Genomic DNA, 17,550 nt, shown 5'->3' with positions numbered 1-17,550 from the left:
TACCGGGTGTAATCAGCACAAATCACATGGAATCTGGATCTTTTCCATTCTGATTTGGGGCCACTTTCATAACGTGGTTCCTAAATCAGATACAGGGCGGATATATGTTGCGACGCGACCTGAACAGTCTGAACAGTTACGTCACTCTAGGTTGACATTTGTCACAATTGTATTCACGGCCATCTTCTTTGTCGTTGGTTTGCGCGGGCGGGTCGGTGCAGGAGCATGTGACCAGTTCACACTGGAATCTGATGTTGGGACACATTTAAAAACAGACATTGCAAAATGAATTCAATGACTTTCAAGTACTTTTCCAAGCACTATTTTTCCATTTTAAAAAGGGCATTTAAAGTTTTCCAATTTACTTTTAAATGTGTTTTATTTAACACATTTTTATTTTTATAAATCTGATCCAATATTTATGGCTTAGAACCAATTTCCGACAATTCGTTACACTTTAGATAAAAAAGATAAAAAATTCTTGATTCAGAAACATTTTATCATGGATGAACAAAACGTTCAATGCGAATGGTTGATTTGAATTCCAAGGACTTTTGAAGCACCTTGTTAAAAAAAAATTGCTGTTTTCAAAGAATTATACTTTTTTTGTAAAAAATCTATCATTTTAAGCACTTCAAGGACCTTGTGCGAACCCTGTATTTAATTTATACTACGTCAAAAGTGGTTGCGCAGCTGGCCAGAAATGTAACCACGTACTTCCGTATTTACCATTCATCTCCGGAGCACGGTCGGAGCGTTCCATTATCGACCGCGACTAACTACATCACAAACACGGACCGAATCGAAGAAACCTTGGCCGAGCATATCCAAATAATCCAGGCATTCGTAGAACACACAACGCAGCACGGCCACCTAGTAGGGGATGGGTGTGAGTCATCGATTACTCGCAGCTATGAGAAAACTCGAACAAGCTTGTGAGGATTCATTGTAGCCAGCTAGCGTTGATGCTATTCAATGCTATCAACATAGCTAAATAGCTAACCAACTAACGTTAATGCCATTCAGAATGTATAGCATAGCTACAACAACACACAATAACGTTAATACAATTACATGCATCATTGTTTACAATGAACGGGTGGGCTAGTGACCAAAAGGACTGGACACAGGGACAAGTTAGACATCAATTAATTTAATACAACAGGAATTTTCGATCTACGCAGTCGTGCCTACGCACCACAGGGCTATTCTATTATATACGGCTTTGACGCGCTGCCGATTAAAAACTAAAAACACAGACCGGACGACACAAGTTGTCAGCTTGGTTCCGCTAGCGATAACAGCAACAATGCTTCCAGTCGGGGGGGGGTTCAAAATAAAAGAGCAAAGTCTAAAACACCGGAAAAGACGTTTATTTTGTACAGCGTTTTCCTCCACGAGTAATTCACGATCACTGGAGTAATAGCATGCGATCAATCGACCTGGATTTTTCTTAAAAAAAATGCCCATCCCTACCACCTAGTGGTCCGGGCGGTGCAGTGCGAACCCTACGCGCTGAAACCGACCCCTGGAAAGTGCGACGGTCTAGCTCCCGCACGTGGACATTCGGCCACACGGACGTAGGAGCGTATATATATATCTCGGACCTCGAGGCTTGCAGTGTGAACGTGGCCAGTGTGTGAGAGAGAGACCACAGTCTTCTGTCTAGTCGCTGGGCCCAGGGTGAAGGTCAGAGGCTCCGCCCCCCCCCCCCCCCCCCCCCCCCCCCCGGGGGAGCGGTTAGTGAGCGGATGCAGAGGGTTAAAGAGTTAAAGGGGGAGGGGCCTGTGGAAGGAAGGTAGTAAACACAGCGGGCGGCTCGGGGCTCCGCTACAAGCAGCACCTTGTTCTCTCCTCAGGGGGGGCTTGTTGTCGGGCGAGGCGGGGGACACTACTATAGCTACTGGAGACGAGGCGCCGCCGACATCACAGTCCCCTGTTGGAGAAACCGGACACTCCGTGAGGGAGGGAGGGAGGGAGGGAGGGGCGGTGACACACGAGCCGGGCAGAGAGACACCACACACACACACGTGATCCATATCAGCTGAGAACCATCCGTAAACCGATCCCCCTCTTCACAGTTCGGTAACCAGACCAGCTTCCAAAAAGGGGGCGTGTTTTCAATTCAATAAGACTGATCTTCCAGTTGTCAGGACCCCCCCCCCCCCCCCATGGTCTTTCTGGTTGAAGGTGCTGTATTTTTTTTCTTTGTTAAAATAAGTCTACATGTTAAAATAATAGCTCTACACTCATGACAGCAGAGTGGAGGGACTGGGAGACCCATGTTACAGACCAGACACTCTATATCAGTGATGACTGTTTACTGCAGAGTGGAGGGACTGGGAGACCCATGTTACTGACCAGACACTCTATATCAGTGATGACTGTTTACTGCAGAGTGGAGGGACTGGGAGACCCATGTTACAGACCAGACACTCTATATCAGTGATGGCTGTTTACTGCAGAGCGGAGGGACTGAGAGACCCATGTTACTGACCAGACACTCTATATCAGTGATGGCTGTTTACTGCAGAGTGGAGGGACTGGGAGACCCATGTTACTGACCAGACACTCTATATCAGTGATGGCTGTTTACTGCAGAGCAGAGGGACTGGGAGACCCATGTTACTGACCAGACACTCTATATCAGTGATGGCTGTCAGAATGTAGAGCTATTGAACTCCTGTTTACAGCATCTTTAAAAAGGAAAAACACCCCATGTTATTAACCCTTGTGGTGTTTTTGTGACGCGCCCTGTGGACCCACAACATTATTGGGACTTTAAGACAATAGAGCCATAACAATTCCATAACAAAAAATACTTAACATATGTTAACTTTTCTCACAATTACAAGCAATCTAGATAGCATATATGGTTAATATTTGCCATTTACCTAGTCAATAAAAGTGCTATTGGTTTTTTGTGATCAAATAATAAATAAGACATGAATGTAATAAATCATGTTTCTCTTGGAAAAATATAAATGAAACAAGGTGGAGGCAGACAGCGAAGGAACACAGTGAACCTTTTTGTACAATTTCTAGCATATTTACTAGTTTTCACCTACATTTTCCACACTTTCAGGGTCCAGTGTACCTGAACACAACATATGTAATATAAATGTGTGTGGGGGGGGGGGTGTTCTTTACATAATAATTTTTTTTGTCTCAGGTTAAATAATTGTTTTTTTAATTATTTATCTTTTAGTAAACATTAGAAAACGGTTCCGACAGACACAAACACCACACAAGGGTTAAATATCCTATTCTGGTTGGATGCCAAACTTTGTTTGTACTGTACTTATATATATATACATTGCTGTATACCGACAGCACATTAGAATCTGACTAAGCCTAAGTAGGAGGCTGAATGATCTACGAGGAGATGTTTACGATACATTTTAGATGCATGTCGGGAGCGACTGAAATAAAACCTGCCTGCCGAGGTGATGGATGGATGTTAAACTGCCTGGGGTGGATGGAGCGACGACGTTAGCTACTGGAGAAACAAACTCTCTTAAGCATGTTGTCATCAAGTGATATGTAGTTAATATGTTGACGACGTTAGCTACAGGCAACGGAAACACTCTCTTAAGCATGTTGTCATCAAGTGATATGTAGTTAATATGTTGACAACGTTCTTAACACATTGACGGCCACGGGTATTAGACGGCCCCACTCTATAAGGCCAGCATACCATAATAAGGTTTCATTGTGCGTGAGGCTGTTTGTAGAGCTAAATCTATACTTTATATTATTGCCATCTGTCCATTCTCATTGTCAATTGACACTATAAACCGTCCCTGTAGTTAATAGGGGTGGGAATCGCCAGAGACCTCACGATACGATACTATCGCGATACTTGCGTCACGATACGATAGTATCGCGATACTAAATATATTGCGATACACAAATCAAATCTAATTTATTACCTTTTTCAACTGCAAAGTAAAACGTTGTCAACTTGTTTTATCTAATAAAATAAAGTTCAGTCTGTTAATCTCACTTCAATAATTTTTATTGCAGAACATGGTATTTTCTCAAGCAGACAGATGTCAACACTGTAATCGGTGTTGCATGTACCTGACAAACTGAACTGTTTGTATTACAGTCATATTCCAACTTAACTTAGCATGTGTGTGTGGACTACTGTACTATTACAGGTATTGAGATGAACAATGCAACTTCCTTTTTTTTTTATGGATAATTAAATATCGATACTTGGCGTCCCTGTATCGATACAGTATCGCCACGCAAAGTATCACGATACTACTACGTATCGATTTTTCCCCCCACCCCTAGTAGTTTATGTTGACAACGTTAGCTACTGTGGACGGAAACTCTCTTAATCATGTCGTCATCAAGTGATATGTAGTTAATATGTTGACTTGACAACGTTAGCTACTGGAGAAACAAACTCTCTTAACACATTGGGGACGAACCACGTATTTATACGTGCTTCGAATCCATGCGTTGTGGACAGAATCACGTATAAAGCTGTGGCAAGTTGTTATTGCTTTTATTCCATTTTAATAACCTGTTCAAGGTCGCGGAGCGGCACTGCAGATTTTCAATACTCTATGAATTCTACAATATGCAATACCGGCCAGATCCTCTTAGGGGCGCTATAGCGCTACTGCAATGTGCCCTGTGGGCGAACGGATCACTTTTTTTTATTTATTTATTTTTTTTAAATGGAGATTTTAGTAGCCGGATTCTGAATCAGCATCCTGTACCTTGGATTACGTTTCGAATCGCAGATTTCACCATGCAATAAGGGGATTTATCATCAGCCAATGGACATATCGATCTACCAGATGGCGATCGATAACGGGGAAATGCTCGGGGGTATCCCACCGGCTCATGGTAAGATCTTTTTCACGTAAACAGCCCGATCAGAGCTTGCTATGATACGATACGATCAGCGTATGTGGCTAGTTAGACGAACACGGTTATTGGTAATCAATAATAATAAACGACGTCCCCCGCCCCCCCCCCCCCCTTTCATGCATACATGCTTTGGGATCGTGCCGACCATATGCAGTTTGAGTTTTAACTGTAGCATCTGTATAACGGAAATGCCATTGGATATAACGTTAGCAGCTATTAGCTCTATATCTAGCCTTCCAGGAAATATACTAGACCAAATCCCCTATAATGCTTATATTCACGGTGCTATAAAATGAGAACCTATTGATGATTTTTTTTCTTTAAGCCATTTTGAAGGGACGGTTTATGGACTCAATTGACAATGAGAATGGACAGATAGCAATAGTATAAAGTATAGATTTAGCTGTACGCCCCACGTTTGTTTACAAAAGCTGGCCCTCTACCATTATATTAGACGGGCCCCAATGGCCCCGAATGTGTTAATCATGTTGTCATCAAGTGATATGTAGTTAATATGTTGACGACGTTAGCTCCTGGCGACAGAAACACTCTTAACACTTTGGTTGCCTTGGGTTAAATTAATGATATACCATAGGTTGCCGGCTCTATTTGTCTATGGAGAAGTACCCCTTCTTTGCATGGCTATAACTTTTTAAATTCTATTGCTACATTGCCATTATTAGGGCCCATTCAAAGTCCTATATGTATTGTTCATTGTGTAGCAACGTTAAACTTTTTCATTCACATATTCATAGTAAAGTATGGTCTAATGTATAAGTATGTTTTCATCTCTTTCTGCAGCTTTCTCCAGAACGTGATCTATAGCCCCAAATGCATTATATTGATGATGCAATACAGTTTTATGGCAATCAGCGCGATATAAAAAATTCCAACTAGACGTACTTCTAGAAGTTACTACACGTCATCTGATGTTGACCGGATGGGCTAGGGGGCGTTTATAATTCCGTGGGCAGCGTTATACCAATCATCTAATGTGGGTCAAATGTTGATAATAGCAGTTAGTATCGAAGACGGTAACGTTACACGCTGAAACTCACCCCAGTCTCCGCGCGCCGTTGGGCGATCATCGTAGAGTAGAGATCTTATCATTATGGGATGTAAATTTACCCGGTCCATCTCCAGCTTGTATAATGGTATATACGTCCAAATCATGTTGTTTATCGAGTTATTGGCAATCGATCACTGTGTAGCGTGACGAGCCAGAGTCCCGGGACCTATAGCGAGTACCCGGAAGTACTACGGACGTCTAGCACAACCTCTATGGCACATCCTGTTAAGCGATTACGCCGATCGGCCACCAGATGGCGCTCCTGAACCGCCAGAGAGCTCAGTGGGTCCTGCTGGTGGATCTCAGGCCAGCGGAGGGGACATATGAATCCGATCGCAGATTTTTGAAATATTGATATAAGGACGACGTAAAGCGTCCTTCGGCAACTTGAGCATGGCCGGGAATGACGTCTAAAGACATTTCCCGGCAGTCAAAGTGTTAATCATGTCGTCATCAAGTGACATGTAGTTAATATGTTGACATTTCTTTAAGTAGCAACGAGAAGCTCAACAGGATTCGAGACACATTACGCCGAGCCAACTGTGGAATAATTCACGTCACGTTCCATACATACTGTGCACATCACATCATATCACATATCAATCATCATCATCATCATCATCGTGTCGAGATCAACGCGGCTTCATCTAAAAACGATGAAGGTCGCGGCTCCAGCGGGGGTTTAGTTTACAGACCTGCATGGTTCACTCGTCCTGCGGTCAAACGGAGACCGTCTCTCCGAACACTAACGGGGAGAGAGACGGCAAGCACTCGGCCGTGTCGCGTTACGGAACAACGAGAGAGAGAGAGAGAGCGAGAGAGAGAGAGAGAGAGAGAGAGAGAGAGAGAGAGAGAGAGAGAGAGAGAGAGAGAGAGAGAGATGGAGAGAGAGGGAGAGAGAGAGAGAGATGGAGAGAGAGAGAGAGAGAGAGAGTATAGTGCGTGTGTTTCAGAAGCGGGGGGTGGTCGGTCTCCGTACCTGTCCGTCCGTCCGAGTCTGTGGAAAGTCCTCCCCAGGACCACCTCTTCTGCCTCTGCTCCAGACGCTGGCTACGTTCCAGCGTGCGACGCAACACGGCTTCGTAGTGCTCCTGCAGCAGCACAGCGGAGGGAGGGAGGGAGGGGGGAGGGAGGGAGGGAGGGGGGGAGGGAGGGAAGAATGCAAGTCACCCACACAGCCCTGCTGCAAAATGCTTGTTAAAAAACTAAAAGGAGATGGACGAAAAACAGGATAAATGACTCGGTCACTATCATGTGGCTGTTTTAGGAGTCGTATTGATTTGTTATGAAACATCAAACCCAGGCTGAAGATTAACAGAACAAGCAGCGGATGTGAGCAGGACAGATACCAGAACACAGATACCAGAACACAGATACCAGGACACAGATACCAGAACACAGATACCACAACACAGATACCAGGACACAGATACCAGAACACAGATACCACAACACAGATACCAGAACACAGATACCAGAACACAGATACCAGAACACAGATACCAGGACACAGATACCAGAACACAGATACCAGAACACAGATACAGATACCAGAACACAGATACCACAACACAGATACCACAACACAGATACCAGAACACAGATACAGATACCAGAACACAGATACCAGAACACAGATACCAGAACACAGATACCAGAACACAGATACCAGAACACAGATACCAGAACACAGATACCAGGACAACACAGATACCAGGACAACGACACAGATACCAGGACAACAACACAGATACCAGGACAACAACACAGATACCAGGACAACAACACAGATACCAGGACGACAACAACACAGATACCAGGACAACAACACAGATACCAGGACAACAACAACACAGATACCAGGACAACAACAACACAGATACCAGGACAACAACAACACAGATACCAGGACGACAACACAGATACCAGGACAACAACAACACAGATACCAGGACAACAACACAGATACCAGGACAACAACACAGATACCAGGACAACAACAACACAGATACCAGGACAACAACAACACAGATACCAGGACAACAACACAGATACCAGGACGACAACACAGATACCAGGACAACAACAACACAGATACCAGGACAACAACACAGATACCAGGACAACAACAACACAGATACCAGGACAACAACAACACAGATACCAGGACAACAACAACACAGATACCAGGACAACAACACAGATACCAGGACAACAACACAGATACCAGGACAACAACACAGATACCAGGACAACAACAACACAGATACCAGGACGACAACAACACAGATACCAGGACAACAACAACACAGATACCAGGACAACAACACAGATACCAGGACGACAACAACACAGATACCAGGACGACAACAACACAGATACCAGGACGACAACACAGATACCAGGACAACAACAACACAGATACCAGGACGACAACACAGATACCAGGACAACAACACAGATACCAGGACAACAACACAGATACCAGGACAACAACAACACAGATACCAGGACAACAACACAGATACCAGGACAACAACAACACAGATACCAGGACAACAACACAGATACCAGGACAACAACAACACAGATACCAGGACGACAACACAGATACCAGGACAACAACAACACAGATACCAGGACGACAACACAGATACCAGGACAACAACAACACAGATACCAGGACAACAACACAGATACCAGGACAACAACACAGATACCAGGACGACAACAACACAGATACCAGGACAACAACACAGATACCAGGACGACAACAACACAGATACCAGGACAACAACACAGATACCAGGACAACAACACAGATACCAGGACGACAACAACACAGATACCAGGACAACAACACAGATACCAGGACAACAACAACACAGATACCAGGACAACAACACAGATACCAGGACGACAACAACACAGATACCAGGACAACAACACAGATACCAGGACAACAACACAGATACCAGGACGACAACAACACAGATACCAGGACAACAACACAGATACCAGGACAACAACAACACAGATACCAGGACAACAACACAGATACCAGGACAACAACACAGATACCAGGACGACAACACAGATACCAGGACAACACAGATACCAGGACAACAACACAGATACCAGGACAACAACAACACAGATACCAGGACAACAACAACACAGATACCAGGACAACAACACAGATACCAGGACGACAACAACACAGATACCAGGACAACAACACAGATACCAGGACAACAACAACACAGATACCAGGACAACAACAACACAGATACCAGGACAACAACACAGATACCAGGACAACAACACAGATACCAGGACAACAACACAGATACCAGGACAACAACACAGATACCAGGACGACAACAACACAGATACCAGGACAACAACACAGATACCAGGACGACAACAACACAGATACCAGGACAACAACACAGATACCAGGACGACAACAACACAGATACCAGGACAACAACACAGATACCAGGACAACAACAACACAGATACCAGGACGACAACACAGATACCAGGACGACAACACAGATACCAGGGCCCTATTCCCCGTACCTGGTTCAACTAAGTCGATCAAGATGTCATTATCCAGATTCAGTTAACCCGATGTTTGAAGCCGGGATTTTCCTGTTCCTCGAAGGTGGATTCAGTCTCGTTAACTCAAGCCAGACTTGAGACCCAGGATAAGTGCGCGCGGCCGCTTCAGTTGAAAAGCCATCACATATCGATAGCAGAGATCCTGATTTCCTAACGGCATTGATTGATTAATTGATTTAAAACTTTATTAACATATTGCAGTACGGCTCAATCGCCTCGCCGACAAGTTAAATGCGTTATCTATAGGCTAATTTTAAGTCCCTCATTACCTCAATCAATCAGATTATATTTCTTTAAACTTGCCTGCTGGATTGAATAATCAAATGAGATCTTGCTAGCGAAAATAATTAGTTAAACTGTTATACAGAATAACGATACGGCTCTCTTCCCATTGATTGATGTATGGTCGATCTTTTACTTATCTCCACTGTGGTGTAACGGGTTCTTCTTTTGACTTTCACGCAGACGACCGGGGTTCGAAACCTAGTCTTTCCCTTCTTTTTGCGATGTAGGAATAATTCAATTTGGTGCACGTTGAGAGCTATATAAAGAATGACATCCTCAATGCATGTAGATTTATAATATTTTAACTTAAAACTAGGCTACTTTGGCGTATAATCATTAATATTATATTCCAAAAAATTATATTGGAAACACGGGGTTTCGAACACCGGTCGCTGGGTTGCCAGGATTGAGCACTACCGCTGCGCCACTGTGCCAGATGGGATAAATTCATTGTTTATACATTAATGAACGAGAGACCCGTGTTTAGAATATTCTTCATTTTGAATGAAGTTTTATCTCTTTATCCTCATTCATTAATGTGACGTCAACGGCTCATTCAATTTCTCAAATCCGTCAAACAGCGCATCTCATCAGACATCTTAATCCCAGTTACAATTAAAATAACCACATAATGTGTACATCGCACCGAGCGAGCGCCACGGTATATATAACGTGCATTATTTAGGACAAAGTGAATTTAGTATCAGCATTTTGGGTCTATTTTACATTTCAAAAGCCCCCTCTGGAAGAATGGAGCACAAAAACGTAATTCAGAATGGTATAATGCAGATCGTAGACTGTGGGAATAATTTCAGGAAACGGGCTGTCACTTCTTTGCGGGGGTGTGGCGATGGTTCATCCGGCTAACTTGAACTTAAACCCTGCTTTCGACCAGGCTCGAACTTTTGGATATGTTGTAATGGTGATTTGGACAATCCAGATTCGGGGAACCGGAAAGTCCGGCTTAAGTCAGACTTCACCGAAAGTTATCCGGCTAACTCAGTTATCCAGGTACGGGGAACGGGGCCCAGGACAACAACACAGATACCAGGACAACAACACAGATACCAGGACGACAACAACACAGATACCAGGACGACAACAACACAGATACCAGGACAACAACACAGATACCAGGACGACAACAACACAGATACCAGGACAACAACAACACAGATACCAGGACGACAACAACACAGATACCAGGACAACAACACAGATACCAGGACAACAACACAGATACCAGGACAACAACACAGATACCAGGACAACAACACAGATACCAGGACAACAACACAGATACCAGGACGACAACAACACAGATACCAGGACAACAACACAGATACCAGGACAACAACAACACAGATACCAGGACAACAACAACACAGATACCAGGACAACAACACAGATACCAGGACAACAACAACACAGATACCAGGACAACAATACCAGGACAACAACACAGATACCAGGACAACAACACAGATCGCCTCAAGCCTGAGTCTATGGCAATTATTATTATTTTTGTTATTTTCTTTGCAGTGAAAGCTTGGGGCTTATAAACAGACTCATCCTTGTCCAATATGCGATCGCTCGGTCCTCAGTTCCAATGTGTTCGTGTTCAACGTTAAACTATTGTGCAACCTTATACACTGTACTTAAATAAATAACTTGTGCAAATGGCTTTATTTATTGCAATATTTCTTTGCCTCCCAGGTGGGGGGCACAGCCCCCCTCCAGACCACCCCCTAGTTGAGACTCAGCCCCCCTCCAGATCACCCCCTAGTTGAGACTCAGCCCCCCTCCAGACCACCCCCTAGCTGAGGCACAGCCCCCCTCCAGACCACCCCCTAGTTGAGACTCAGCCCCCCTCCAGACCACCCCCTAGTTGAGACACAGCCCCCCTCCAGACCACCCCCTAGTTGAGACACAGCCCCCCTCCAGACCACCCCCTAGTTGAGGCACAGACCACCCCCTAGCTGAGGCACAGCCCCCCTCCAGACCACCCCCTAGTTGAGACACAGCCCCCCTCCAGACCATCCTCTAGTTGAGGCACAGACCACCCCCTAGTTGAGGCACAGCCCCCCTCCAGACCACCCCCTAGCTGAGGCACAGCGCCCCTCCAGACCACCCCCTAGTTGAGGCACAGTCCCCCTCCAGACCACCCCCTAGTTGAGGCACAGCCCCCCTCCAGACCACCCCCTAGTTGAGGCACAGCCCCCCCTCCAGACCACCCCCTAGTTGAGGCACAGCCCCCCTCCAGACCACCCCCTAGTTGAGGCACAGCCCCCCCTCCAGACCACCCCCTAGTTGAGGCACAGACCACCCCCTAGTTGAGGCACAGCCCCCCTCCAGACCACCCTCTAGTTGAGGCACAGCTCCCCTCAGGACCACTGTGTGTGTGTGTGTGTGTGTGTGTGTGTACCTTCTCCTCCTCCTGCCTCTGCTTCCTCTTCTCCTCCACCGCCGAGCGTCTCTGGTCCTCCTTCCTGCGTTGCTCCTCGACCTTCTTCTGACGCTCCTCCATCTGACGCTCCACCTGCAGCTTGGCCTTACGCTCGCGCTCCAAGATCTGAGAGCCACGCACAGCTGTGTGTGTGTGTGTGTGTGTGGTGTGTGTGTGTGTGGTGTGGTTGTGTGTGTGGTGTGTGTGTGTGTGTGGTGTGCACATGACGAGAAGGAGACATGCTAGTTAACAAACAGCGTGGCCAAGTCACAAGTCATCACTGCCTCATTAGAAGAGCCTTCAGGGGACAGAGCTAAGTGTTTAGCTGAAACAAGCTAGGAGCCTTGCAGCGAACTGCAGGCATCGACATACTTGCACAGTAAATGTTGCCAGCAGAAGCCTATGGTGACACTACAGGAGTGGATGAGCGTAGAGACGTCACGACGATACAACACTACAATACTGCCACGATAATAGTATCATCATGATACAAGACTACAATACTGCCACGATAACTATAGTATCACGATACAAGACTACAATACTGCCACGATAACTATAGTATCACGATACAAGACTACAATACTGCCATGATAACTATAGTATCACGATACAAGACTACAATACTGGCACAATAATAGTATCATGATACAAGACTACAATACTGCCACGATAACTATAGTATCACGATACAAGACTACAATACTGCCATGATAACTATAGTATCACGATACAAGACTACAATACTGGCACAATAATAGTATCATGATACAAGACTACAATACTGCCATGATAACTATAGTATCACGATACAACACTACAATACTGCCATGATAACTATAGTATCACAATACAAGACTACAATACTGCCATGATAATAGTATCATGATACAAGACTACAATACTGCCATGATAACTATAGTATCACGATACAACACTACAATACTGCCATGATAACTATAGTATCACAATACAAGACTACAATACTGCCATGATAACTATAGTATCACGATACAACACTACAATACTGCCATGATAACTATAGTATCACGATACAACACTACAATACTGGCACGATAACAATAGTATCACGATACAACACTACAATACTGCCACGATAATAATAGTATCACGATACAACACTACAATACTGCCACGATAATAATAGTAACACGATACAACACTACAATACTGCCACGATAACACTAGTATCATGATACAACACTACAATACTGCCACGATAACACTAGTATCATGATACAACACTACAATACTGCCACGATAACACTAGTATCATGATACAACACTACAATACTGCCACGATAACACTAGTATCATGATACAACACTACAATACTGCCACGATAACACTAGTATCATGATACAACACTACAATACTGCCACGATAACACTAGTATCATGATACAACACTACAATACTGCCACGATAACAGTAGTATCACGGATACAGGGAGTTCTGCGATACGTAGGTAATGCAATTCTGTATATTGTGATATATCATGATATTTAAGTAAAAGTACTTTCAATTAAAAACAAATATACATTGAAATAATATCCCCAAATATCCCCTCAGGCTATAAGCTAAGAGATCAGATAAGATATTCCTTTATTGATCCCCTTGGTTATAAATGCAGGCGTCATAGCAACATGGGGGAGGGGAGGTATACGGGGACTCTCACTGATCAACTTAATCCCGCCTCTCTAGGGCTGTACCCAATACTTCCAAGCTTCGATCATAATGTTGACATTCGAATTCTAAATCAACATTGGCATTTTTAATACCTTAATTTTTATTTTGTATATATATATATATATATATATCTTTTTTTTATGAGTCTATTAATTCTGTTTAAACCAATGGGGTTTTACTTCACAGTTGCAGATAACGATTAGGGTACACTAATATTATAGTATTATACTATTATAGTATATGACTCATAAATGATGTAGCCTATCTGCATCCGCTTGGCACTCGGCGCTCCATCAAGACGTCACCATCACTTTCATACCAACCGTGCCCTTATCCGATAAGTTATATTCATTAAAGAAAGTTGATTTAATAAATAAAAAAAATACTAATTTAATCAGATGAATCACTTTATTCAAATTGAGGATTTAGTTCGATATTAAAAAAAAATAAAAAAATTTGGATTATGTTATACTTCAATAACTTCGAAAATGTTCTATTGCGAGGAGATGAATGTGGGGCCGTTCAGAATGTTTATGTTGTCATGCTTGAAGCGTCTCTACACCATCAGTATCTCTCCCACCCGGGGGGGATACGTGCCTCTCAATAAACATCCTGCTGAATAATAGTCTCATTGTAATATTTACATATATTTATTTACAACAACATTCTTCAACAAACAACAACCCCCCACCCCCACTCAGAAACATGTGTTTATGATGAACGGCTGCAGAACTATTAGGAAGTGTGTCCGACTCTTGACACTTCCGGCGCCAACAGCAGAGGGCGCTGATGGCCCTTCAGTGCCAGTGCTTTATCCAATGTAGGATAGGACTTATTTGCGAGCGCTTAAAATATATCAAATATAATAGCAATAGATCTAAATAACACGGTGATCGTCAATGAGTTGCTTCCAGTCAACATGCACGAAACAGATAATTTTTCATACATACATTTACGTTTTATACCGTGATGAATATGAATATATTTCTAGAGCGTTCCGTCTCATCTCAATAAACTCCAGCAAATCGAGCTTCAATGTATTTACTTAGAAATCGTGCCATTTGTCGCTTGATTTATGAATCGTTTTCAAATAAACGCTAGATTATCGATATTATATGGGTCATCATGGGCGAACAGAAGCGGGGTCTGAAAAATCGCTTCTCCGTACTTTGGTCGGCGCAAACCTCACACACACACACGCGCCGATGGCAGTGAAAGGAACATCTGATTAACCCAAGATTCGTAACATAGACTCTTTACCTCACATCTGATGTCCTGCAAAAAGATGAATCCAATTCCTGATCGCCATTCCAAATATTGATCGCGTTTATTGATCCAACGTTATATATCCAAAACACATAATCCACGCTGCTCCGAGTGTCCCCAGTCAATGTGTTGTAACGATACTGCATGCCCGAGAAGGAAAACCTGGACCGGACTTCTTAGATCGATGCACAGCCCCAGCCAGAGGGATTCCAATGATGTGCAATACCATCCGGGAGACGTTAGGCGGCGGTATTTGCCCTTTGCGAGCTCAGACCCATTCCCAATGATAACGTCAGGCTGGATGGACGAAAAATGTATGGATATAGCGAATAAAATAAATATCGATTAAAACCCGAGATATCTCGGGTTTGGCGCCCAGAGCATGGCGAGTTAACCCAACTTATCTCGGGTTTGGCCTCCAAAGGGCTAAACATGCACGGACTAACAACGTAATGACGCTTATATTCCATAAAATTGTATTCTACCTTTTTATTTTTATTCTGCCGCAATTGTCGGCCCATTACCGTTGCACCAAAAACGACCAAATCAAACTACTTTTTAAACTACTTGGCAATAAAGACCTTTCTCTGATTCTGATGGTTTGCTTATTTGCATATTCATAGACCGTTGCATGCTCAATGTGTAGAGAGGCTACTAAGTTTAGTGAATAATTAGGGCGAAAAGCCATATTCATACCACTTGTTACTCAATATAGAACAGTTTTAGAGGTTACATTTTGTGCTCATTTTATGCACGTCTTTTTTTATTATTATTTGTACAGCTGTGAAGCACTTTGAGCTGCAATTCTTGTATGAAAGGTGCTATACAAATAAAGTGTATTATATTCAGATCCAACTTTATTGCCTATATTTATGCATTTCTTCTATCACCCTGCTCAGACCTCCTCCCCCCCACGCTGCTATGGCGGCTGGATTACCCCCAAGGGGATCAATAACGGAACATCTTATGTTATCTTTTATTACGGATCCCCATTAGTCATCACCGCAGCAACAACTAGTCTTCCTGGGGTCCACACACAACAAAAACAGTACATGCATAACATTATAGTAGCATACATTTAAAAAGATATTCCAAATAGCATTACAGTACACACACATGGTATCAGATCACAGAAAATACAATAAAAAGGGATTAAACTCTCAGACAGTCATATCTTTACAGTGTAAACTACAGTATCTGTGTTTTTCTTATATGTAAACTAATTTCTTTTTCTTTCAATACTCTTTTCAAATTATTTTTAAAACCTATCTTACTGGTTACTGGTTATCTGTGTAAGATGTACTGGTAGTTTATTCCAATATGACATGGCTCTATATAAACTGTTGTCTTTGCTGCATTGGTTGTTGGTAGTAGCAGTGTGAGCGTTTCCCTACAGGCGTGCCTGGTACCATACTCGTGTCGATCATGTGTACATGTTAGCTGTGAATACAGACAGATAGGAGGTTCTCTTGAGATATAGATATATTCCTCGTGAACAAGATCAGGCTGCGATCCAGTCCGTCTTCCACCTTCCACCACGTCTCACCTCGTCTCGTCTAAACACAGACTCCTCACCTTGCTGCTTATCCGCCTCCTCGCGCCGCTCCTTCGCCACCCGGAGTCGCTCGTCTATCCTGAGAGCAGCGCCGTCTATGACTGAGACACACACAGAGACAGAGACGAGCCGTCAGACATGTGTGTGGCGACGCACACCGATGACACGCGCAGCGCGGATTACAGTGAAGCGCGGTGTGTTACATGGCGTTGTTGAGGTAGAGCGGTGTGCATGTGACTGAAGCTAATGAGCTTTGCAGACTGTTAATTACAGTGATGATGATGACGGAGCTTTAAGCCACGATGACCAGGCGTGCAGGACACTAGTAGTCTACACCCACTAGGGTTGCCGCGGTGACGTGACATCTCCCACGACAACACAGGAACTACTGATGATGACACTGGACGTTTTGTAAAAAATGTGACCCGACTGTATGATTATCGATTCTGTCACACTCGTAAAATTATATATTATAATGATAAATAGACAGTGGCTCAGGAGGTGGAGTGGTCGTCTGGTAGTCGGAAGGTTCCCGTGTCCTTGAGCAAGACACTTAACCCCTAATTGCTCCCGATGAGCCGGTTGGCACCTTGCGTGGTCGCCTCTGCCGTCGGTGTGTGAATGGGTAAAATGTGAGTAACAAATTGTAAAGCGCTTTGGATAAAAACTGTTGCACCATTTACCATATGCGTGCTTCCCATAG

General features: G+C 43.8%; 1 protein-coding gene across 1 annotated transcript in view; it reads right to left on the bottom strand.

Moving 5' to 3' along the window:
- map7d3 (MAP7 domain containing 3) overlaps positions 1-17,550 on the bottom strand; it is a 121,943-nt gene that overhangs the window by 59,233 nt on the left and 45,160 nt on the right. Inside the window, exons 3-6 of the mRNA XM_084331365.1 lie at positions 16,868-16,948; positions 12,297-12,460; positions 6,939-7,050; positions 1,844-1,936 (exon numbers count right to left, since the gene is read on the bottom strand). Coding sequence (XP_084187491.1) covers positions 1,844-1,936; positions 6,939-7,050; positions 12,297-12,460; positions 16,868-16,948 — 450 coding nt within the window. The remainder of the gene's footprint in view (positions 1-1,843; positions 1,937-6,938; positions 7,051-12,296; positions 12,461-16,867; positions 16,949-17,550) is intronic.

This window comes from Notolepis coatsorum, assembly GCF_963971535.1.
Source record: "Notolepis coatsorum genome assembly, chromosome: 16".
NCBI lineage: Eukaryota > Metazoa > Chordata > Actinopteri > Aulopiformes > Paralepididae > Notolepis > Notolepis coatsorum.
This window is presented reverse-complemented; position numbering and strand designations above follow the sequence as displayed.